Source organism: Labeo rohita, chromosome 13, assembly GCF_022985175.1.
Source record: "Labeo rohita strain BAU-BD-2019 chromosome 13, IGBB_LRoh.1.0, whole genome shotgun sequence".
Lineage (NCBI taxonomy): Eukaryota > Metazoa > Chordata > Actinopteri > Cypriniformes > Cyprinidae > Labeo > Labeo rohita.
In genome coordinates this window covers 4,309,820-4,334,668 of record NC_066881.1, presented here as the reverse complement: position 1 = coordinate 4,334,668, position 24,849 = coordinate 4,309,820, and the positions used below count along the sequence as shown (strand labels likewise).

The 24,849-nt window shown below is 35.9% G+C and overlaps 1 protein-coding gene across 1 annotated transcript in view; it reads right to left on the bottom strand.

Annotated features, from left to right (window-relative positions):
• The window catches only part of rps6ka2 (ribosomal protein S6 kinase, polypeptide 2), a 62,217-nt gene extending 51,084 nt beyond the window's left edge, over positions 1-11,133 (bottom strand). The window contains exon 1 of the mRNA XM_051126304.1: positions 10,776-11,133. Coding sequence (XP_050982261.1) covers positions 10,776-10,874 — 99 coding nt within the window. The 5' untranslated portion in view covers positions 10,875-11,133. The remainder of the gene's footprint in view (positions 1-10,775) is intronic.
• Between the last annotated feature and the right edge of the window lie 13,716 nt (positions 11,134-24,849).

Here is a 24,849-nt window from a genome sequence, read left to right as displayed (position 1 = left end):
GGATCTTGTGTGGTATAGTAATATCAGAGATGCTCAACGCCAGCCTACACACTACACCAGCTTCTGTCTGTGCGTAAGAGCTCACGATCTGCCACAAAGAGCATGTAAACTTACTTTATTGTGTTTGAATAGAGAACAGCTCTAGAGCACAAGCAAGCCAGTATGACATTGCTATAACAAGCCATATCTCTTAATACACATATCCAGTGATCATTGATTTATGCTCACTATAGTTCAAATTTTATCAAGTCAAAATTCCAGTCAATTATGTCCAAATGAAGCAAAGCTGTGCACCGCAGTGGTTTTTCCACAGGTAAAGAGTGTTATTTGGCAGAACACAAAGTGAAAGGCCGAAACTCCATTTACTGCTGCCAAATCTCTGTAACGCATGGCCTATAGTAGGGTTGGGTATCGTTTGGGGTTTTTTCGATACCGGTGCCAAATCGATACTTTTAAAACGGTACCGGTGCCAAAACGGTGCCTGAACCGATACTTTGAAAAAAGCCACAAAGTGGTGGATGACACAAGAATATATTTTTATTGGACAAAAAAGTTCTTTAAATTGAACAATGTATTAAAAGTAAAAAAAAAGAAAAAAAAAAGAAGTAGTACTATACATTATTAAGTCAATGCAAAACGCAACAACAATAAAACCTAAGCCACCTAACCCAACTACAATAATTTAACAGCTTAAAATTTCAGAAATTCTTTTGCAGAAATATGACTATATGTGATGAGATCTGGGAAAACCCGTCGGATGTAGCGGTGGGATGTTTTCAGGAAATTCGTTTTTCATTAAATTATTATTCTATAACATCTTGTCTATCATCTCTGAAAATATCTCTTCGAAATTCACTTGTTTAGTGCAGAAAAATAGAAATTTATTGCAGCAAGCAGAAATGACTGTCTTTCTCCTATGTTAAGAACGCGCTGCGGAGGTGCTTTCCCAAACAGTTAACCTATCAAAATAAACCACATAACATATTTAGTAAAGGCGTATCAGTTCACATTCTCCACCAGTCCTGTGTAAAGTACGGCAAGCAAAGTTATTTATTTATGTATTTACTTATTTATTTTAATATCGTGAGATGGCGGAGCACAACAACGGAGAGGGGGTTCAATCTTCAACTGGCTGACGTGACCTGCCAGTGGCTGGTGGCAGCTGCCAGTCTGATTTTGGGCGGGCTGACTGGCAGCTGCCAGCTGGCAGTATGCCTCAACAAGTTTCAGCAACAACAGATTTTCGGCAGATTTTGTGTTTTGTGCTTAATTTCTTATTGTGAACCTGTTCAGTTCTTTATTTTTAGCGCGATTAAAGTGTTTAAATGGCGGTGATTCCGACTGGTAGGATAATGCCGCTTCTACTGGTCGCTCAGTCAGCCAGCCGCGAGAGCGCTCCGAGTTCAACGCGTTCTCTACCACTCCTACTACAAGGAAGTATATTATTTCATGATTATTAATATCTTCTTATGGATCTTGTCTTTCAATTTGCCGAAGTTTTATGGAGTTTTATTATGAATAAAGTGTTTAAATGGCCGTGGTTTCAACTGGCAGCTTATTGTCGCTTCCACTGGCAGTTCAGTCAGTCAGCCGCGAGAGCGCTCGGAGGTAACGCGTTCTCTGCCACTCTTGCTACAAGGAAATATATTATTTCATGATCGTTAATATATTCTTATGGGTCTAGTCTTTTAATTTGTCGACATTTTATGAGGTTTATTATGAATAAAGTGTTCTAATGGCCGTGTTCTCAACTGGCAGCTTATTGTAGCTTCCACTGGCAGCTCAGTCAGACAGCCGCGAGAGCGCTCCGAGGTTAACGCGTTTTTTACCACTCTTGCTACAAGGAAATATATTATTTCACGATCATTAATATCTTCTTATAGGTCTAGTCTTTTAATTTATCAACATTTCATGGAGTTTTATTATGAATAAAGTGTTCAAATGGCCGTGTTCTCAACTGGCAGCTTATTGTAGCTTCCACTGGCAGCTCAGTCAGCCGCGAGAGCGCTCCGAGTTTAGGCGAAGCGTCAGTAAGCAACCAGTCGTGATCACGTTCGTTTGACCGCTTTAGTTGTGGAAAAAAACTAAAACGTCAATCATACTAAAGAACAGAGTCATAAGAATACATTCATAACAATAAAATAGTGTATTTCCTTGCAGCGAGAGTGACAGAGAACGCGTTATACTCGCGTTATATACAGATCTAAAGCGGTTGAGACTGCCAGCCACCAGCCCGCCACTGGCAGGTCACGTGACCTGCCAGAATCAGACTGGCAGCTGCCACCAGCCACTGACAGGCAGACTGGCAGCTGCCACCAGCCACTGACAGGTCACATGACCTGTCAGTGGCAGCTCCTGCCAGCCAGTTGAAGATCGAACCCCTACTGCAACAACGCCATCTAAAGTACCGCAGCTGCTCACTTAACCGATCTTACTCGTCTCAGTCTGCTCAGTTTTGGTGATGTCAGTGCCCTAAATGATGTTACGGGCTATTTCACATCCAGAGATGAAGGATCGGATGATGAAGTTACTAAAGAGGAGTCGTCCGATGACAGTCTGTTTTATCACAGTGCGCGAACAGTTGCGCTGCGCTCGCTTTTACTACAAAGTAGGCTGCATTATTTACTAAACATAAAATGGGTGATCAACGGAAAACAAACGTTAGTCTGTTTGTCTAATGATGCAGTAGCGCTCCTAACTTGACAGACAGCTCTCGTTAAACCCGTAAAGTGAAAGTGAAAGCCGTCTCTTTAAAGCCGTTTTTCTCAAAATCCCATTCCTGAAAATCATCGCTATCAGCCAACCTAAGATAGCCATAACGTAGGTTATGTAAAAAATAAAAGTTTTGGAAAGGGGCCTGAACTCAGCTTTCATATGGTGTTAAAACCTAAAAAAATGTAAATTTTCACCATGTGTTGGGTTTTCCTAGATCGCATCACATATTTGCTGTCTCTGGCAAAATACGACACCTCTCCAGCTGATGTCTGCAAACTGTCAAACACGGTGCATCCCTCTGCTTTCAACTTTATTTCACATACCATCAAATGTTTCATGAGGTTTGACGCGTTTTCCCCTTCACACGCAACTGCTGTAAAACATTTGCTGCACGTCGCAGTGTCTGAATCATTTCTCGTGAAATATAGCCACACTTTAGAATGTTTAGTTTTTGGCATTTTAAGTTCGACGCGTTTAATGTAGCTCGCTAAGCTAACGGCAAACCACCTGCTGCAGTCAGAGCAAGTGTAACGATAGTTGCAGCATTCACGCGCTTCTCGGATGCATTTCCAGACGATTTGTGCTTTTAATTCGAAATGTGAAAATGGATAGTAACTACAAAGATGTCTTGGATTTCTATCATCAAAGCTTTCCGACTTTCCCGAGTTTTCTCATTCAGTAAATAAATTTTCTGATCATTCTGACACCCCATGAATGCAGTATTTAAATTTAACTAGCGATCATGCATGTTGATGAATCAATGCTTCTACATCCGTGTCATAGCACCAGAAGACAAATATTTCAATCGACAGTTCAGGCATTTAAGTGGCACCGAAATTCGCGTTCTGATTCGGTCCGGTACATACCGGTCACATGGGTTTCGGTACCCAACCCTAGCCTATAGTGGCTTATTGCTTTCATAAATCAGTGACAAAAGCTAGAGGACCATTTCAGTAGAACACCAATGTTCATTTCAATAGTTACTAAAGAAAAATCCCATTCATTGTCTCCCTAGGGGAACTGATAACTTATAAACCTTTAAAGACAGACCTACTGTGAGCTACATAGTTGTTAATCGATAGTATATGGTTTTGCTGAATGCAGTCCGCATTATTTTATTTTTATTTATTTAAATAATCATGCTCAACAGAGCTCCTGATGTAAGACTGCATTACCCCTGATTCTGCACAGAAATGACCATCAACTGAAAGAATTGTGACAAATCACATCAAAAGCTGAAAAAAATGTGCACTTTTGCATTCTACTGGCCCAGAATTACATTTCTATCATGACAACTCTGAGGGTTAGCATGGTAATGTACATGACAATGTTAATGTGTTTGGACTTGGTGGAATAGATCTGTTACGCTGCTGCTGCTGTGACAGGGTAAGTACCGAGACTTGCTACTGCCAATACATCCAGAGACATTCTGCGGTTAGCACGTAGGAAATACTGCTGTTGCACATATAACATATATGTATAACCCCCATATATGCATACATGACCACCCTGTAACAGATCTATACAGGTGGAGCTGGGGAAGGCAAGTACTAGCCAAGTATTTGAATGTTTAGCAGCAAGCTCATTGGCTGCTGATACAAAAAGAACCAGAATCAGCTGCGCCATGAGATGATGTCATTACGTTAGATTGAGTTTGACCTGTCGGACTGCGCTATCTAGAGATTCAGAACTCTAGACAGAACTTTAGATTTATTTAAATTAATGAGATTTCTGCCTTTTCTAAGAAAAAGTCACTTTCAGTGAAAAAGCTTGAGTCTTCAGTGTATAAACTCTATGAAATATTTCACCTATTTTATCATCCACCACATAAAAATTGTATGCCAGTTACTCAGAAAAGTAGCTCTCTAGGTTGTTTACACTCTGAGAATATAGATTATAGATTAAATAATTAAATATTTAATAAATATAGATACTATTAATAGAATTTGTAGTGATGGGTGTCAGAAGAATCAGTTTTATAAGATATATTTTCACATAATCCTGGGTATATTTCACACATTTCTACACAATAAGTTCATTGCTTTTAAAACAGTTAGCACAGCCATCCAAACACTCCTATTTTAGTTAAATTTCACTTCAACATTAAGTAGTCACTGCATTGTTTTCAGTCAACACATTATTGTAAAATCATTAGACAGATTAGAGTATTTATTGTTGCCTAAGTACTCTATTATTTCACATTATATTTATGATATAATTTCCAGTTTCCAGTGGTGCACTGAAGTAATAACCTGCCATTTGAAGACATGTGCATGTGTCATACTAATATCTATAGCATCTTTGCAAATCTGACACGTGACAACCTGGACAGCATTACATAACCTGATATGGATACAGTTCTGTTAGATCCCTGTATAGAAATTATACCTGGACTTTAGCTTGGATTTGACTTCAGCTCTTGCATAAGTAGATTAGCCATATGATGAATTGTTAATAAACTTAACATGCATCAAATTATAGATAAATCTGCATGTGACCTTGAATACAGAATGATGAGAGCAGAATTACATGGATTCCTTTACCAAAGAAAAAAAAAAAAAAAAAAAAAAAGATTAGGCTACTACAATCCAGTGTCTATAAAGAGCAATAGCTACACTCTTAAAAATGAAGGTGCTTTAAAAGGTTCTTCACATGCCTAGAAGAACCATTTTTGCTTCCACAAAGAATCATTCAGTCAAAGGTTCAGTCAAAGAACCATCTCTTTCTTACCTTTTTATAACCTGAAGAACCTTCTTTTACCACAAAGAACCTTTTGTGAAACAGAAAGGTTCTTCAGATGTTAAAGGTTCTTTATGGAACCATTTAGACAAAAAACGTTCTTCTATGGTATCGTGAAGCACCTTTATTTTTAAGAGTGTACCTTGTATCATAAACATAATGAACTTCAAATAAAGAAATAAATGTTTATTTGTGCTTTTCAGGCCAATATACCTGTGTGGTATAACAACAAGGAGAGCAAAATCAAAACTGTCCTTTCTAAAAAGATGCATGATGGTGACCTTTATATTCTCATCTCATTTTTTGTTCATGTCTGTATTTATTCGATTTTGTGAACGCAGATAAAGATGTTATTACCATAACAGAACAATGTAATTTGTTTTATGCAAAAATACTGCTGTGTTTATGCTACCTATGGGAACTGTGAGAAATTGTACATTTCATAGTGACTCTCTATTTTTAATACCTATAAATAAACAGTGAAACTGAATACGTCAGATAACTATCTCAAAAACTGAATTATTTTAATATTTTAAAATAACAGATGGCTAGTTATTGCCTTCATGCTGTTCTGAACTTGTAGTTCTTATTCTTATTCTTTTTTTTTTTTTTTTCCTCAGGTAAAGCTTTTTTTATCATTCAGTCTTTAGAGACAAATTTTTCACCATACTATTCTGCTTATGCTATCTGTGTATATTAATTTACTGAAATTAAAAGGTTGATATTTTCAGTGTTTTCATTGCAGCTGAAATGGTCTGATGGAAACCACATGAGTCACATCGCAGATTTAGTCTCTTCCTGATTGCTTAATATCCTCTCAGGTGTCTCCTGGCACAAAATGAAAAACTAATTATTGCATAAACGCCAGTCTCCTGTAGATTGAAAATGATTCTAATGGATTCACTGGCTGAAAATTTGTATTGGGGGTGAGAACAACAAAAATATGTGGGTAGTTTACTTGCCTTCTTTTAAGTCTAGATTCATTCAGCTGGATAAACACCTGTTCAGCCTACTCTGTCTGGAAAATGTTATGTAAGAAAAAGATATATATTTTTTCCTATGTGTGTACGAACAAAGCATACAAGTTACGCAGGCTGTAGAGGTCCACAAAATGAAACATTTATTCACCATCAGGTCATCAAAGACATGGATTAATTTGTTACTTCAGTGGAACAGATTTGAAGGAAATGTTGCATTACATTACTTGCTTACAAATAGATCCTCTGCAGTGAATGGGTGCTGTTAAAATTATACGTTTTAGCCTCAAACTGTTAATTCAGAATTCATAATAATGTTTCCTCCAGTGTAAAGTCAATCTCCTGTAAATGGTGTTTAATCTGTGCATATTTCTCTCCTGATTCAGACAAGACAACTTTTCACTAGAGAAAGCAATGGACTGGACTGGAGTCGTGTGGATTACTTGTGGACTATTGTGATGTTTTAATCAGCTGTTTGGATTCTCATTCTGATGGCTTACAGGATCTATTGGTGTGCAAGTGATTTTATCCAAATCTGTTTCTATGAAGAAACAAACACATCTACACACTGAATGACCTGATGGTGAGAAAATTGCAGCAAATTCTCATTTTTGGTTGAGCTATTTATTCTATATACTCATAAAAAAGGTAACACTTTAGTATAGGGAACAATTCTTACTATTAACTAGTAGCTTATTAGCATGCTTATTCATAACATAGTGCTTATAAAGCACATATTCTGCATGACCATATTCAACATCCCTAATCCTATCCAATACCTAAACTTAACAACTACCTTACTTACTACTAATAAGCAGCAAATTAGTAGTTTATTGAGACAAATAGCTAATGGTTTGTTTATAGCAAGTATTGGACCTTAAAATAAAGTGTGACCAAAAAAAAAAAAAAAACAACAACAACACTACACTAAAAACCCATTGGAAATGTAATACGCGTACACATCATACTGGGCAGTTGTTTGCTATTACATCACAGACTGACATCATACACTGATCCTTACGTCTTGCATTGTGCAATGTTGATTACTGATCTCACATTTAATTAAAGCTGTCTTCTTATCATTTTACCTCCACATGATTGCTTTTGCCAAACCTGATGACTTCAAAGCCAAGCTTAGTGATGTTGGGCCTGTGCTAGCACTAACTAAATTACTCCAGCCATTTCATTTCCCGGGCTGTGTTATATGCTGACTATACTTATCACTGGTGTTTAAATTCAATCAGCTCTCCAGAGCTCTGTGACCGCAGACTGTCTTTATCTGCAGTAAAGGTTACCAAGACCTTCTCAAAACACTGAGAATGAGCATCTAAATTCATAATGCTTAAAATTACTAATATTTCAAATCTAGAGCTAATACATAAATTTATTAAGGTGGTAGAAAATACCTTTTCTACACAGTGGGACTTTATTATAGCCTGAGAATCATAACCTGAAGCAGATGAATGAAGGACACCTATTTCTGCTTCTCTAATGGACTCACTGTGTCAGACATTTACAGCTAACTGTTTATTGGCTGTCAGATGAAGATGAACATCACTATCATTGACCATGTTTGCATGGACATAAAATTAGGTTACATTCATATTCTGTATGTGTCCTATAAATGCATTAACCTTCATTAAGCTGGTTTCTAGAAATATGAAATCAACTGACAATGGGTCCTTTTCACAGACTGTGATGATGCGTTTCAACAGTCATTAACATGTTTTTATAATTTCATTAAAAAAAAAAAAAAAAAAAAAAATATATATATATATATATATATATATATATATATATATATATATATATATATATATATATATGTGTGTACATTTATAACGCTATACTTTGCAGTACCTTTGCATCAAATTTGACATTATCTCATGTGAATCTCTCTCTATTTTTTCTGTTGCTATTTGAACAAATTTGAACAAAAAAATATATCTGGTGTAATATCCCATTCACCGCTATAGAAGATTACCCAACTATGATGACTTCCACTTCTGAGAAACCTGGAAATGTGAAAAGGGTCCATATGCTTATATTTATCTCAATTCTGTATCATGTAAACTGCTTATCTGGAATGAACATATCTGTTTATTTCTGTGCATGTCCAAACAAAAGTAATTTGTGCTATGAGACATGGACAGCTTTGAAAACATCTATTAAAGAAACATATTTTTAGAGAGATTGTCATTTTTGGAACAGTAAAAAATAAATAAATAAAAATAAATAAATAAATACATACATAAAAAATCGATACGCACACAGGTGAAAAAATGTGCATGTGATTGATCTGGAATATGCAGATCTCCAAACTTGGAGCAGACATGTCTTTTCAGAATAAAGATCGTTCAGAATATGGATCTGAATATGACAATGTACATGTGGTTTGCAGAGTACAGTACATGCAGTACTTACTCAATCTAAAAATAAGCAGCATATGGATTTCCAATATTTCAGTCCTGTTTTGGCAGTTGAACATTCCATGATCCATTATTTCAAAAGGCGGTGTCTAGAGTTTTGTCAGGTTCAGTGGTGCATGGAGCTTTAATGCATCAGAAATTTCTGACATCAGTAGTAACATTTAGCAGCTTAACAATTAAAAACAAAAGCTTTTCTCCTAAATTTTACATAAAGTAACAAGACTAATGTTAAGCTATAAAGAAACAAAAACTAACAAGTACTTAAATTCAAAGCTAGTGTCCACACACACAGAAAACTTTGCTAGCCTAAACATGTTATATTGCTGTCATTAAATAAACACACATCAGTTTAGCGTGCAGGTATTACAGACAACAAGACATAAAAGTTGGGTCAATTTCATCACCCAGTGGACATCAGGACCCCAGATGCTTCATAGAATGCAACTCTTCTGAGGCCTTAACTATTAATACTGAGAGACAGGTATGTCAGGTTTGATCATTGTTGCCAGCAGACATTTGAGGGTTCAGCAAAAACAACACAAGACTGAATGACGAAGGATCCACAGCTGTTAGAAATCTAACCAGAACATGCTGTTGTTTACTGCTTTTGCTGAGGTCGGTGTGTACTGCCTCTAATGAGATTCACATTTGTTGTTCTAAAATTGTATAATAATAAATAAATTAAAAAATTGTAAAAGTAGTTCAATCTTGAGCCTAATTATAAATAAAAAGTATGTATTATACATACATATAAATATATAAATAAAAAATGGATGCTGTGGCTAGCAGAACCTCCATACAAATTCAGTGACGTGTTAAAAGCACAGTGTAAAATCCTTTTGATGAGCACGCTGTAGATCCTAACTGTAAATGCAAATTAATTATATAATGTCAGCATATTTCATCTATTAAAATCTTCTTTACTTCTTTACTTTATAATGTGCTGATAAAAGAAAGGCCACACAGAAAAACTCAACTGGGCAACTGGGCAATAATAATATTAATACTGATTAATATTGAATAATAAGATTAATATTGAGTGTAGAGGGTTTGCCCAAACTGAGGCAAAACACCATCAGAATAAAAACAACAAATCTCTCAATCTGCCTGATATCAAAAATAAAAAAGAAACAGTAACGTCCAGTTCTCTCTATTGACAGACCATTAACTACGGCTTTTGCCTCAATAAACTCCTAATTTGCTGCTAATTAATAGTTAGTAGGGTACGTTTTAAGGTCATCTTTTTACCTACAAAAATATATTACCAATATATTACCAATATTTTAAGATTTCTACAATATTGTACAACAAAATTATATGTTTTTTAAAATTATTACACTATTATTTGTTTGTTTGGTTGGTTGTTTTACATTTAGGACATCACAACAAAATATAAAGAAACTCTTTAACATTTCAAAACTCTTATGGCTTTGCAAAATTCTCCTGCTGCAATTAACCCAAAACAACGTATGCAAGGTGTAAACATAAAATACACAATATACAAAAAGAACCAACAAATACTATAAGAGTTGAAGGGATCTTATATGATTCTTATCGGATTCTTTGATCCCATTAGGATGCTTCAGAATGGATTCCAAATTATGAGGAATGCACATTCCTATAGCCTAGGCTTTTCTGACTAGTTCAAGCTATTTCAAACCAAAACCTCTGAGAAATCTAATCAAATGTCAATCTAATGTATGTTTAAAGTAAATAACAAAATAAGAGCTTTCTTAGTAAATGCAGGCAACACTGAACACTAAAACATTTACCGTTGCGTTTTCACATGTCGCGCTTCAGCTCAACTTTACACCGCAGCGGTCAGATTTCGACATTGTTTACAGACACTCTACACCTTTAATTCAAGGAATAAGACACACAGGTTGGTCAACAAAGCAAATGAAGTGATACCCACCTCTAGTTTGCATAAACTCGAGCTTTTGGATCGCGACTTTCTGCGCAGGTACACGGAAAACCATCTTCTCACTGTAAATTTGCGCATGTTCGTATCCATTGTCCCGGCTCGCCTGCTACTATCCTCAAATGACAATTTATCTGTCCAGCGTTTAAATCCAGATCAGCACAACAGTGGGGATTTACAGTCGCCTCCCCTCCACTAATCCATAATGCTCATTTATGAGGGGGGGAGGCCATGACAGAGCCAAACATGCAGGTTCGGGGACGTTTACGAACGCTGACCCGTCCCACTCTCGCGGGCTCGCTGTAGTTCGGCTGTGGCACGGCAGAGATGACGGGAGCTGTCCTCCTCAGAACCACCTTCACACTCATGCTGTAGTGAACAACCCTCCCTAGTCACTGAGCTCCTTAAAGCTGAAGGATATCATTTTTTTGATGTTAAAATAATTTGTTCTATCCCAACTAAATATGCTGAGGGGACTATTAATAAGCCATTCATATGTTAATGGCCCTGAAAAAAAAGGGCTGTGGCTCTATGGTGCCATGCAAACAATGCTCTGATTGTTGGCTCAGTATTGTCACAACCAGAGGGTAATTTTGGGGCAGAACTATGTTTTTTTCTGGTCAGTGGAAAATGGGAGGAGCGTTTGAAAACTCTTTTTACTTCTGTATTTTGAGGATATGAACTTAATTCAACTTTTAAAATCTGATGGACACTCTAAGCTTCTGTGGACTTATGGGATAGCAAGGTGTACTGTTGATGTGCATTTCATAATCTCAGTGGATGTGGATGGTAACCTAGATATTGTTTGTCATTTATAAATATTGCATTTGAACACCCTCATCTGACATTCAGCTCAGGGTAAGATGGGGTAAGGTGCTCCCCAGGGCAAGATGACCAAGGATGTTTTTTTTTTACCATAGATGGCACAAAATCTAATCTCAAAATTTTCAATGAATGTCTACGCTATTTTTAATTATGCCATTTCAGCTGAATATCAACATTTGTGAGCTTTAGTCAGTCAAAACAGCTTTGAGCTTAACTGATCTAATTTGGTGTCTCTGGAAAATAGTGATCTATGATATGCATTATGTTAAATATAAATTGTTTTTATGTCTGTTTGATAATAAGAGATCTGTAGGAACATCAGTGTTTTTAGATTTGTGGAGTAAAAAATATACTTTTTATTTTGAAATGAAAGGACAACATTACACTTGATGTAAAATAATGTAGTATTTTACATTATTGCTTATATATATTATATATATATATATATATATATATATATAAAAGAATATTGTCTAAAGTCATTCATACATTATGTAAAAGTTTGGTGTAGTATGCAGAAAGTAATTATTATGCAGTAAGTATGCATATGCAGGAAGTAAATGGTTCCTGAAAATCGTTTTTTGCAATGAACTGTTTAAAAGAAGCTTTATTTTTATGTGGTTAGGTTGAACCATATATTTACACAGTGCTGTCTGGTCAAAGTGTTGTTTGAGAAACCATCTTGTATAAGCTAAATTACATGCAATTATATGCTAGTGCTACTGTGCACTTAAATTAACTTGGATTTGTATGACTATATTTTGTGTACTAAAATCAAACTCGTTGAACAAAATCAGTTCAAATGAACTTCCATTTTATGGCAGCATTTTCCTGTGCTGCCTGGAGTGGTTAAAGCATTTATGCCAGGTAAATGCTCTGACCGCAGCTTTTTTTAGCCACAGGGGTTTTTGTGCTAAGAGAAAAGCAGAGATTGCAATGATACAACCCCCCACAGATTAGAGTTAAAAACATGTTGTTTTCTATAATAGTGGTGTTTATTTTAGCTTGAAGTCATTTAGTTTGGTTTATAGTGCATTGAATTTACAATATTATATCAAGCTGCATAAAAGACATCTTTGTATTTACATTATTAATTTATAAGCAGCTGTTGGGTGTTTCTTGATTATTACAATTGAGAAATATCCAACAATGTATTGCATAATTTTCACCATATCTAATTTTTTTTGTTATATACAGTTTATTTTACCGACTGAAAGTTTTTGTGTGTGTGTGTGTGTGTGTGTGTGTGTGAGTTTTATATTGATTGGCTAAATGAGGCAGTGAGTCATCAGCGGTGTTGAAGACAGAGCCGACTGCACTCTATAAATAGAAAAGACTGACCTGGCCTCACAGGCTAATCTTGCTTTGAAAGGCTGAGCAGGGACATCTTCAGACGCCTGGCGGTACCTGCAGCCTTCAATTTGAGAATTATACTCCTTGCTTGAAGGTGCTGTAAGCCATTTTTCTTCGGAACATCACTACAACGTGATAGATTATGTGTTGCCAGATATCACACCTGTCGTTGTGACAGCCCATAGGCTGAAGAAAAGGTCAGAAGCCAATCAGAAATTCTCTTTGTCAATCTGCTACAATTTGTTACATTTTGTGACACTGGGTTTGCAGGCCTGATTGAAGCATCCAAACCCAGTTACAGCAAAAGTTTTTTTTTTCTAAAAATATATAAGAGCACATGTTTTCTCCCACTACCGCAGGTGCTTTCAAATAGGCATTCTTCATTAAGTAACCACATCATGCTGCTTGCTCACTTTATTTTGCAATCCGTTTCAGACAGCACATTAATAATATATCGCATGTCATTATTTATCACTATATTGTATATTTACATACACAAAATGTTTCAGATCTGCAGTTTTTTTTTATAGTGTTTTAGATCAGTTGTTCTTAACCAGATAATGCTTTTGCTGTAATTATGACAAAGTAATTAAAACTTTTTTTATTTATTTAATTAATTAATTCGTTTTATTTATTTTATTTATTTATTCATTTTTTGCACTAGAAGTAGGATGGACAGTTGGTTTTGAAATATCATGTTTGCCTACCAGTGCAGCCTTTAGCTGGATGCTCATTTGTCAATCATATATTTTATCCAGTGGTGTATAAGTAACAAATAAATTAATTTTTAATGTAATGATGTACATTTTAGACATAATATTGTCAATATTAACTAATTTTACTCTCTTTAAAAAAAGATTTCCAAACTGACTCACAGCAAAACGGTTGCATATACATATATATATACTCATATATATACTCATATATACTCATATATATATATATATATATATATATATACTCTATATAACCCTGCTGAAAGTCATTGAACAATTCACACAGTGGTTTATTAATTTATCATGTTCAAAAAAGGGCAAAGGACTGTGTTTTAGTTCCTAGTGGAATAAACTCTTTGGCCTGCATATGTATCCCTGACAAAAGCCAATTAGCACAATTAAATCAGCCTTGAGAAATGGAGATGTCCTTTAGGGCATTTACAGGTGTCCCCTGCCCGCTGAAGTTGCAGCATAAAGGCCTCAGCACTGAACACCTGCGCTAAGTGGAGCACACTGAAGCACACTGCGCTGTGTTAGGATGGAGTGTGTTTATCACAGCCACTAATATGTGTAATGGTGTGTATCTCCTGCTGTGGGGTGATGTGCCTGTGGGGGCTAGAAGGAGACTGTCTGACTGTAATAGCCCTGAGGTTTAAAGATAAGGATGCTGTAAATTATCCTCAGCTCTGCAGTCAAGCAGTAAATGTAAGAATTGCTGCATATGAAAACACAATATTTGCTCATGCAGTGATGTGTAGTTTGTTTATACCAGGACCAGTGTGCTTATTTTCCAAAGGTAACACATGCCTATTTAGGGGTAAATGCAAGCTTTGACTGATCTCAGCAACTGTAAATATGTGTGCATAAACATATTATTGCAGCAAAATTGCAGCCTGTAGTCTAAGTAGTCTGTAGTATACATACATACATACATACGTTATACACACACACACACATATGTATATATATATATATATATATATATATACACACACACACACACACACACACACACACACACGTATATATATATATATATATATATATATATATATATATGTATATACAGTGTTCTCCATTAATTTTGGCACCCTGGGTAAATATGAGCAAAGGTAGCTCTGAAAATAAATCTGCATTGTTTATCCTTTTAATCTTTCATTCAAAAAATTCACAAAATTCTAACCTATCATTGAAGTAAAACAATGGAAAGCAGGGGGGAAATTTTATTAGGAAATAAATGTTTTTCTCTAGTACATGCTGACCACAATTATTGGCATCCAATTATTGCAATGTCCTTTATTCAAGATAACATCTCTGTGTTTTCTCCTTTAATGCCTGAAGAGTTTGGAGAACACCTGACAAGAGATCAGAGACCATTCCTTCATACAGAAATGTCTCAGGTTACGTATGTAACCATGGTTCCCCGAGAAGGGAATGAGACACTGTGTCTTCTAGAGGTCGCTATGGGGATTGTCTCCTACGTGACCCGTGTCTAAAGCTTACATACAAAAACTACACAGTACTTGCTGGCGACAGCTTATGGCGTCATACCAGCGCGACCACATAGTACAAAAGGGCGCCGGTCGAAAACACATCATCCGCTTCTTCGGCTGAAGCGTGTGTCCGAAGCATGGCGACGAGACTAGAGGATGCAGTGTCTTGTTCCCTTCTCAGGGAACCATGGTGTAAGGGATTACAGAGGTCAGTTTAGCTCAAAGGGAATTATTTAAGATTGAACAGAATCTCTGTTTTACAGTGGATCAATGAATCGGCCAGTGATTCATTGAGCAATCCAATGGATACTAATATCCAAAATATAGTGAAACACTATTTATTAGCACGGTAACAAGGTCGGCAGTTTAAGACATTAATTTATAAGCACAAAACACGAGATATATGAATAAGAATTTATTGGATAAACCTAAGACATATAAAATAATCTAACATATAGACGCGCATTCACACATTCATACAAGTTGCAGAAAGAGAGAAACTGAAGAAGGACTAAGTTTAGAAGAGTGAGAATATAAAATCCCAAGTTTATCCATGTCATGAATCTGGCTGGTGACCTTTGGTCCACTCACCACCAGATGTCGCTCTCACACGTTCACATCACACAGACTGTTACACTACACCCCGGACTACGTCTCCCATCACCCATCGCGCTGATTGCGCCAACACCTGTGGCCAATCAGATGCGCTATATAAGCCCTGGACTTTCCCCGTTACTCACCGAGTATTGTGGAGTTGTAAAGTGGAGAACTGTGTATGTTGCGTTTAGCGCTCTCCTAGTGCTAGCAGCCTTTACATAGTCGTCCCCGTGTTTCCTAGTTCCTGAGTTCCCCAGTTCCTGAGTTCCCGACTTCCCTTAGTTTAGCTTTCTCGCCTGGCCATCTCGTTTCGTCTGTCTCGCCACCTGCCTTTTGGATTTCTCGCTCATTGTACGGATTACCCCTCTGCTTTGCTCTAAGGACTCGCCTGGTTTTCGGACTATCCTTGTGTCTCGCCCCTACATACCTGTTTGCTATTGTTTGACTCTGCCTGTTCAACCATGTCTTTGTCTCGCCCTACGAATGAAGCTTTGTATTTGGATCCGAATTTCTGAATTTCTGACTCCAATAAATTAATTTACCCATTGAATGGTGCCATTAAATGTCAGTACAAATATCAATATGATGTAATAGAAGAATAATGTACACATATATTAATTGCATATATATGGCATATATTTAATTTTCCTGAAATAATTTGTATTCTTCATATTACTTGTATGACTGGGTATTTAAAAATGTAATTATTAAATAGGTCCCAATGAAAATGTACTCGCAAAGTAAGATCTGGGGGTCGAACATTAGGACAAGCAAAGTGAATTGCGCACATTACTGGACAGAAAGTGAGGCTTTTGCGAAAGGGATTTCTACGTTAACAAGCCTCGAATTGAGGCTTCATCTGGCATGCCCTTTAACACAAGCTCTGATATCTTGGTTCAAATATCATTTCACTAGTTGACAGTTATTCAAGATTTAGCGATCCAAACTTGCTAATGATGTGGGAACACAAATTCGAAAAGCATATGTTGTGCATATAAGAACGTAATGGCATCTCTCATAAAGATGTGCATCTTTACAATGTAAACAATGGTCTAAAAAATACTTAGCCTCTTTGCTAATTAGCACACAAACTAGAATACACGAATGAACTAAGTGGCTCCGTACAGTTGCTAACACACAAAGAGTGCTAAACGCAATACCATACTCAGCCAAAATGAAAGAGGAAGTCCAAGGCTTATATAGGATCTTTGACTGGATGCAGGTGATAAGCACAATGAATGATGGGAAACGTAGTCCGGGGTGTGGAGCAACAGTCTGTGTAATGTGAATGTCAAGGTGACCTCTGGTAGCGCGCGGACTGGCGTACAGGGCCAGATTAGTAACAGCTTCTCTTCAGTTCACCTCATGCATTTTCTATAGGGTTCAGGTCAGGCAACTGGGATGGCCATGGCAGAAGCTTCATTTTATGCTCAATGACACATTTTTGTGTTGATTTTGATGTTTGATATGGATCATCTTCCTGATTGAAGATCCAACCACAGCTCATTATAGGACTTCTAACAGATGCAGTCAGATGTAGATTTTTTATCTGTTGGTATTTCCTAGAATCCATGATGCCATTTATCTGAACAAAGTATCCAGGACCTCTGGCAGAAAAATATGCCCACATCATTAAAGATCCAGCAGTATATTTAACCGTGGACATGAGGTACTTTTTGTACCAAACCCATTTGGTGAGTTTGCTGCCAGAAGCCAGTCCTGTTTGAAGTTCAAGTCGTGTCTGACAACTGAATATGCTGGAGTTTGTTTTTGGATGAGCAACGAGGATTGTTCTTAAAACCCTCCTGAACAACATGTGGTGATGTAAGGGCTGTTTGAATTTTTTTTTTTTTTTTTAGTCTTTTGACCCCAAGACTCAACTAAACTCTGCAATTCTCCAGCTGTGATCCTTGGAGAATCTTTGGACACTTAAACTCTCCTCCTCACCATGCATTAGGACGATATAGACACATATCCTTTTCCAGGCAGATTTGTAACATCTTTAGTTGATTGGAATTCTTAATTATTGTCCTAATGATGGAAACTGGGATTTTCAATGCTTCAGTTCTTTTCTTACAGCCACTTTCTATTTTGTGAAGCTCAACAATCTTGTTCTGTAACAACAATAACAACTATATTGTTTGGTTTTATTCCTTGTGATGGATGATTAAGGGATTTTGGCCTTTGTGCTCCTCATATTTATAATCCTGTCATCAGGAGTCATGGCTGGACAATATAATACTCCTAGTCATTCTAGTGTGCTAAATAAATGCAAATATGAATGGGAATATACTTCAGAGATATTTTACTATTATAATTTCTAAGGGTGCCAATAATTGTGCCCACCATGCATTGGAGAAAACAATTATTTCATAACGAAAGTCCCCCCAACCACTTTTATTTGTTTTACTTCAATGAAAGGTTAGCATTTTGTGAATTTTTTGAATGTAAGATCAAAAAGATAAACAAAGCAGATTTATTTTCTTAGCCGTCTTTGCTCATATTTACCAAGGATGCCAAAATTAGCGGCACCCAATATTATATATATATAATATCATTATAATTATGTCATAATTGAATGTGTAAGATTTAAATTTGCAATTACCTATATATATGTATATAGATATTGCAAATTTAAATCTTACACATTCAATTATGACACAATGTTGAATTCTCCCAATTTCAATATGTTACTTTCTCACTTCAGCTTTCTAACTTGCAAATGCTACTTTATATAGAGTATCACAGTCACACAATGTGACTTCAGTGACACTCGCTGTGTCTTTTTCTTTTAAAATAAACTCTCTCTTTCTCCAAACCTTTTACTGAATAATTCTTGAGCCATTTCCCCTTTAGTATTAAGAACATTTTATAATCTAAAGAACCTTTTTCCAGTTTAAACAACATTTTGTGCAATGGAAAAAGGTCTATGGATGTTAAAGTTTCTTCATGGAACTGCCAATGGCAATAAAGAACCTTATTTTATATAATAAAGGGTTAAATTCAAATTTGGATTACAATTCTGGATCCAGTTTGCTGCCTCAATAAAATTCAACAGCCGAATTGGAATTTCAAAGGCCTTCTCAATTCAGTTGTGAACGCTGCACATCCATGAGTGATGGTGTTCTGGCAGATGAGATAAAGGCCCGGAAAGAACTCCACCCGCTGTCACTGCTCCATACGGGTTATCTTACAGGTGCATTGCTGCTTCCATTCATATTGAAAGTAATCCATCAGACACGAGAGAGCTGTTTAATTCAGTCTTTTTTGACATAATCTCTCACTCATTCTCTCTCTGTGTGTGTGTGTGTAAGAGAAAGCAAAAGAGTGAGACAGGATGAATGCAACAGCAGACATTCATTCTGAGACACTCAGTTACATATCTGCAACTGCAGTCAAGGTCAAAGCCAATGTATTGTGTCAATAGTTGTGCTCTCTCAGAACAAAAGGTGCATGGGAGAACAAATACAGCACTTCAAAGAACACATTTATCCCTTTCCATTAACTGTAGCCTACCCTAAACAGTAGATGAAGACTTTTTTATGATATCATTTTGTACCTTTTAGAGCTGTTTATTTTTCCAGAGAGGACATAACAGTAGTCATTTGTGGGTTTAAAAGTGCCTGGTGCAATAGTGCTTTATAAAGGTACATCAGGAATTAAATAATCAATACAACCATATATAATAAATAAACAATGTTTCATGTAAGATAATAAATTTATCTCTAAATAAATGTATTATCACAACACAAATATAAACATAAATGGTAACAGACATTAAACAGATTTAGATATTGTTTGATTTTAATGCAAACAAATTTTGAATGGAAATTTACTTTTTACTTCCTATCTATAAAATGTTGATGATATGAAGTACACATATGTGACCCTGGACCACAAAACCAGTCTTAAGTAACACAGGTATATTTGTAGCAATAGCCAAAAATACATTCAAATTTATTGATTTTTCTTTTACGTCAAAAACCATTAGGATATTGAGTAAAAAAGTTCCATGAAGATATTTAATAAATTTCATACCGTAAACATGTCAAAATTTAATGATTAGTAATATGCGTTGCTAAGAACTTCATTTGGACAGCTCTAAAGGTGATTTTCTAACAAACCATACAGCAATGGAAAGATTATTTATTCAGCTTTCAGCTGCTGTATAAATCTAAGTTTAAAAAAAAAAGACCCTTATGACTGGTTTTGTGGTTCAGGGTCACATATGCAAATACATCAGAAATCTGTAACACACTTATTTTCTTTGTGATATTAAAATTTTACAAAGACCAGCTTTGAATGTTGGCTTCACAAGTTTAAAGGCCTTATGCTGTTTGAATTCTTTAAAGAGAGATTTGAAGTTTAAGTGAGGGAATGTAGGCCTTGCTTTGTAGTGTTCTGAGTGGTTGCTTTGCAGTTGTTAGGTTGTTCTGACAGACAGACAGACAGACATACAGATAGATAGATAGATAGATAGATAGATAGATAGATGGATAGATAGATAGACGGATGATCATTTGAGTGGCAGTTGAGTTAAGTTTTTAAGTGAACCTCCTTCCCCTGCCAACCTGATGAATAATGAATACACTGAATAAACTACTAAATAAATTATTGATTTTAATAGTGCATGATATTAAAGATAAAAATGATCTTTTGATTCTAGTAAAACCTCATATATTTTTCCTTTAGAAAATTCGTTTATAAGGAGATTGTTAAAAATGCTGTAGGTGAATCTAAAATACTAATTGTGCTGCAACAAGATTTGAAAAAAAGTTGAAGATCCCTGATCTCAATGAACCATTGTGTACCCCAAGGGTTTGTATTAATTTAGGTCTTATTTGTGGCTAAATTTACAAAAGTTCAATAAGTTATGAAGTAGCACATCAGAAACTGGTATTCAGTCCCTGTACAATCTTAGTGATGAGGAAATCAGTTCTATTTTATGTAAGTTTTCTAGTTCACCAAGGGATTTGTCTGAAAATCTTCAAAGCTCTCCATCTATGTCTATGATTTAACGTTAAGGGATTAGGTGAGGTTAACTAGATTTCAGGGAATTAGAGTGTTTAAAGGGTTTGTGGTTTTTACAGCAGATACTGTGAAATCTAGAGCAGAGACATTGTCTACATTGACTTACGATGAAGAAAAAAAAATCATAAACAAAAACAGATCTGTTAATTGAAAAAGTACATGTCCCACCCATCTTTTCAAATTTTCCAATTTGTTAAAATGTACTTCCTTTATTTATTTAAAACGACACACTGAATTGTCAGGTTCTCTGTGTAATGACATTGCATTAGGTTTTAAATAAAATCACCTTCATTTCAGCATACAACTTCAATTCACAATTTTACTAGTAGAATTGCTCTAATTGTTCAGAGAAATGCTGTTTTGTAAACCATCATCTGTTTAACATCATTTTGTATCTCTGTGACTTATTAAAACATTATTATAACATATTAAATTAAACACTGCATACTTTAATACGAGCCCTATAAAGGAGACTAGCTGGGTGGTCAGGATGATTTTATTGTAAAAGCCACATATCTTAAAGTCTTGACCACAGAAAGCATAGAGTGGGTTAAACAATTCTGGTGTAAACACATTTACAATATATTGGTATGTTCTATTACATTATTAGCTTAACATGATAATGCTCTACTGAATACTATTGTATGCTACACTGTGTTGCTGCCTTATAAGAAAGCATCCTAGGGTTTGGAACAGACCTCTGTCCACTGAGAGGTTCTGTGTAACTTCAAATGGTCCCTCATCTTTAGATAATAAAGCAAAAGCACTGTCAAGAGACAAAGACATGGCTTCAGATCTACACACACAAATCTGTCACTCATCATCACTCTTTCAGCCTGAAGGACAGCGGTGAGTCAGCCCTGACTGTCCAACAGCAAACCACTCGCAAGGAAACATTCAGAGCTCTGAAGAAAACGGACTGCTTTTCGTGTCAGACATAAGGGAAGTTCTCACTTCATTTTAAATACTTGTGTTAACTTCATGCACCTCAGATTGGATCTGCCTGCACAAACACTGTTTTATACTGTTACAGGCACAAAATTATCCCTCATTAGTTTGTGGTGTCCTTTGGATACAGTATAGCGATGATTGACTGCTTTGAGATTTTCACAGAGAAACCATTCAGTGTAAAAGTGTGTGCCAGAATGTGTTTTACCTACAAACTATTAATTATGTGTCAGATCATCTAGCACTTAAAAGAATCCATGTAGAAAGGGTCATCAGAAATGTTTGGCAGAAGCATAAAATCATCATCACATTATTATTATTAATATTATTAATTTTATTATTTATTTTCATTTTATTATTCAACTTTTTTTGTAGTACTTGCACTGTGTCCACTTAGCAGTATGTTGATGTTCATCATGCTTGTCACATCTTCTGTTATGCATTTTTAAGCTGATTTTTAACACAGTGTTGTATTTATAATAAAGTATGTATAATGACATTTTCATAAATGTGTTTTTGATTGACTCCTTATCAATACTTGTTATCAGCCAAAAGAAGTACGGAAAATGTTGAACAAACAGGGTAAAGTTTAATGGTATTAATGGTATAAGGGAATGTGCAAATCAGTGGTAGACAAAAACAGAACATATGAGTGTATTTGTAAGTAAATAATATACGTTTTTATACCGTAAACAAGAGCACGTCATATTTCCGACGAGGTTGAACACCGGCAGCACTCAACTTTTTGCGGCCAGGTAACGTTAATATGGATCAGTGTTAATTGTTAATGACAAATTATATAAGTTACGGTTCCTAAAACTTCTGCTGAGATTATCTCGGTCCCATATCTACTTGGTTTGCTTCTGTTTCTCCAGTATGATGATTTAAACGGTCTTTACTGTACGGCTCTGTATACCTTCAGTTCACGGCTCAATGCGACGATACCTTCAAAATGGCGCATCGGTGACGTCACACATAATAGCCGCACGTGACTGACAAAGACCGATTGTCTTATGACATTGGAATCCTTGTCTCACGCCGGACAAAACACATGCCTCAGAATCAGTGGTGAGCGAAAATTTTGGGTATTTTGGATTTTTTGAAAAACGTACTTTTGCGAACTAGTCCTAGGGTTTTGGAACCAAACCAGTGCAGAAAAATCCTCTGGAGAGTGAATAACAATATATATATATATATATTTATTTTTTAAAAAAGTTGAACTTTTGACTCACCGTTGCAAAGGAATGCCAAAACATTCAAAAGGGGCGGGGCCACTTTTGGTAAAATGCCTCCTGAACTCCTGAACTGAACGAGATATCTTAGCCAAACTCAGAACACTTATGTAAGAATTCAACCTGAGGTCACAGGACAAAAATCACAGAGCTTGGCCACTTGGTGGCGCTATAAACATAAAAATGGGTATACCTGTGCAACCATTTGTCCTATTCACATGAAAATCGTTGTGCACGGTCTTGGTCCAAAGTGCCACAAGGTTCTATAACAGGGTTGGTGAACATCGGTCCTGGAGAGCCGCAGCCCTGCAGAGTTTTGCTTCAACCCTAATCAAACACACACCTGAACAGAAAAAACAACTGTTTTTCCACACATATACTCGCAATATTCATATCATATGAAATAACTCGTCATTCCGGACAGCTTTGCCTCTAGAACCACTGCTGTGAATCAAATTGTTTGTTAAATGATTGAGAAAATGTAAAAAAACAAACAAACAAACAAAAAAAAACAAACAAACAACAAAAAAAAAACTACTTTTGCAAACTAGTCCTAGGTTTTTTGCTCAGTTTAAAAAAAAAAAAAAACAAACAAACAAAAAAAAAACCTGCAGTACAATTCTCTGGACTCTCTAGTTCAAAAAAACAAAAACAAAAAAAAACAAAAAAAAAATGTTGAAATTTACTCTTTGAAAGCTATAACGTGGTTGTTTAGAAAAGGGGCCTATCCAAATTTACCGGAAATCCTACAAAGCCTAAAGGGAAACTCAAAACTTCACAAAACCTGGTGAGGTAAAACAAAGGCATGAATTAATAAGTTGTTGGAACAAATTCTTAATTCGTAGCCACAATATCTTTTTTTTTTTTTCTTTCCTGTGTGTCATGTCCAGGGTTCAACATCAAAACTGATTGCTAAATTATTCTTGGAAAGACTTCACTGACAATTTGAAAGTTGAACTGAAACAGTCTCACAAATCACTTGTAGCTCTTTTAATGAACAGAAAAGGTATGACATACATACTGCAAAATCATTTATGCGCTCTTTTGGCAATATCCTAACTAGACAACAATTTGGAGTGCTGTTCACGCTACACTCTAATGCACTGGAGACTCCACTCCCAATTAATTTCAATACAGTTTGGTGTTAGTATGAAAGATACTTACTACTTTAGAAATAAAAATAATTTCTTTTTCCTATAATTCCCATGTAGGATGGATTTTAATTCAATTACACTGTAATCATCATAAAATTGCCTTCTACACAAAGAATATATATGATACTGACTGAGAAAAAGTTTGGTTTATTTCTCTTCAAATAACCTCTCTAGAGCGACACATATTCTCGGGATTTTGTGTCCTTTGGTATCAGACTGATTGCAAGGTTTTATGTCAGCACCTTACATACTTAAGGCCTCCTAACTGCACATTCCACATGTATTCTTTAACTTACAGTTCTATCAAAACACTTTGTCTTTCACATTTGCTTCTTGATGTGAGAAAAACAGTTAGTGTAGTATGGAATCATCAGGTTATTCAGACATACCAACTGTGCGAAAATCATTAGTGAACATCTTAACAACCTTGCATTACACAAAAACAGTTACAGTTATGAGGAGATGTGCACAGGTTATTGAAAATGTACTTGTCATAACATTCCCTAATGCAGGGCACCAGCAGTCATAAACACCTAAATGGTCTTATATAAATAGTCCATAAAACATTTGAATGTAAGGTTGTTGTATCTATCAAGACAAGGACACAGCAGAGACACAAACTGAAGGCCACATGGATTGGCCTGTAAGTACCATCACATGAAGAGAGTTCAGCAGGAACACATATGGAGATTCTAAAAACAACCAAGATTCAAACACAC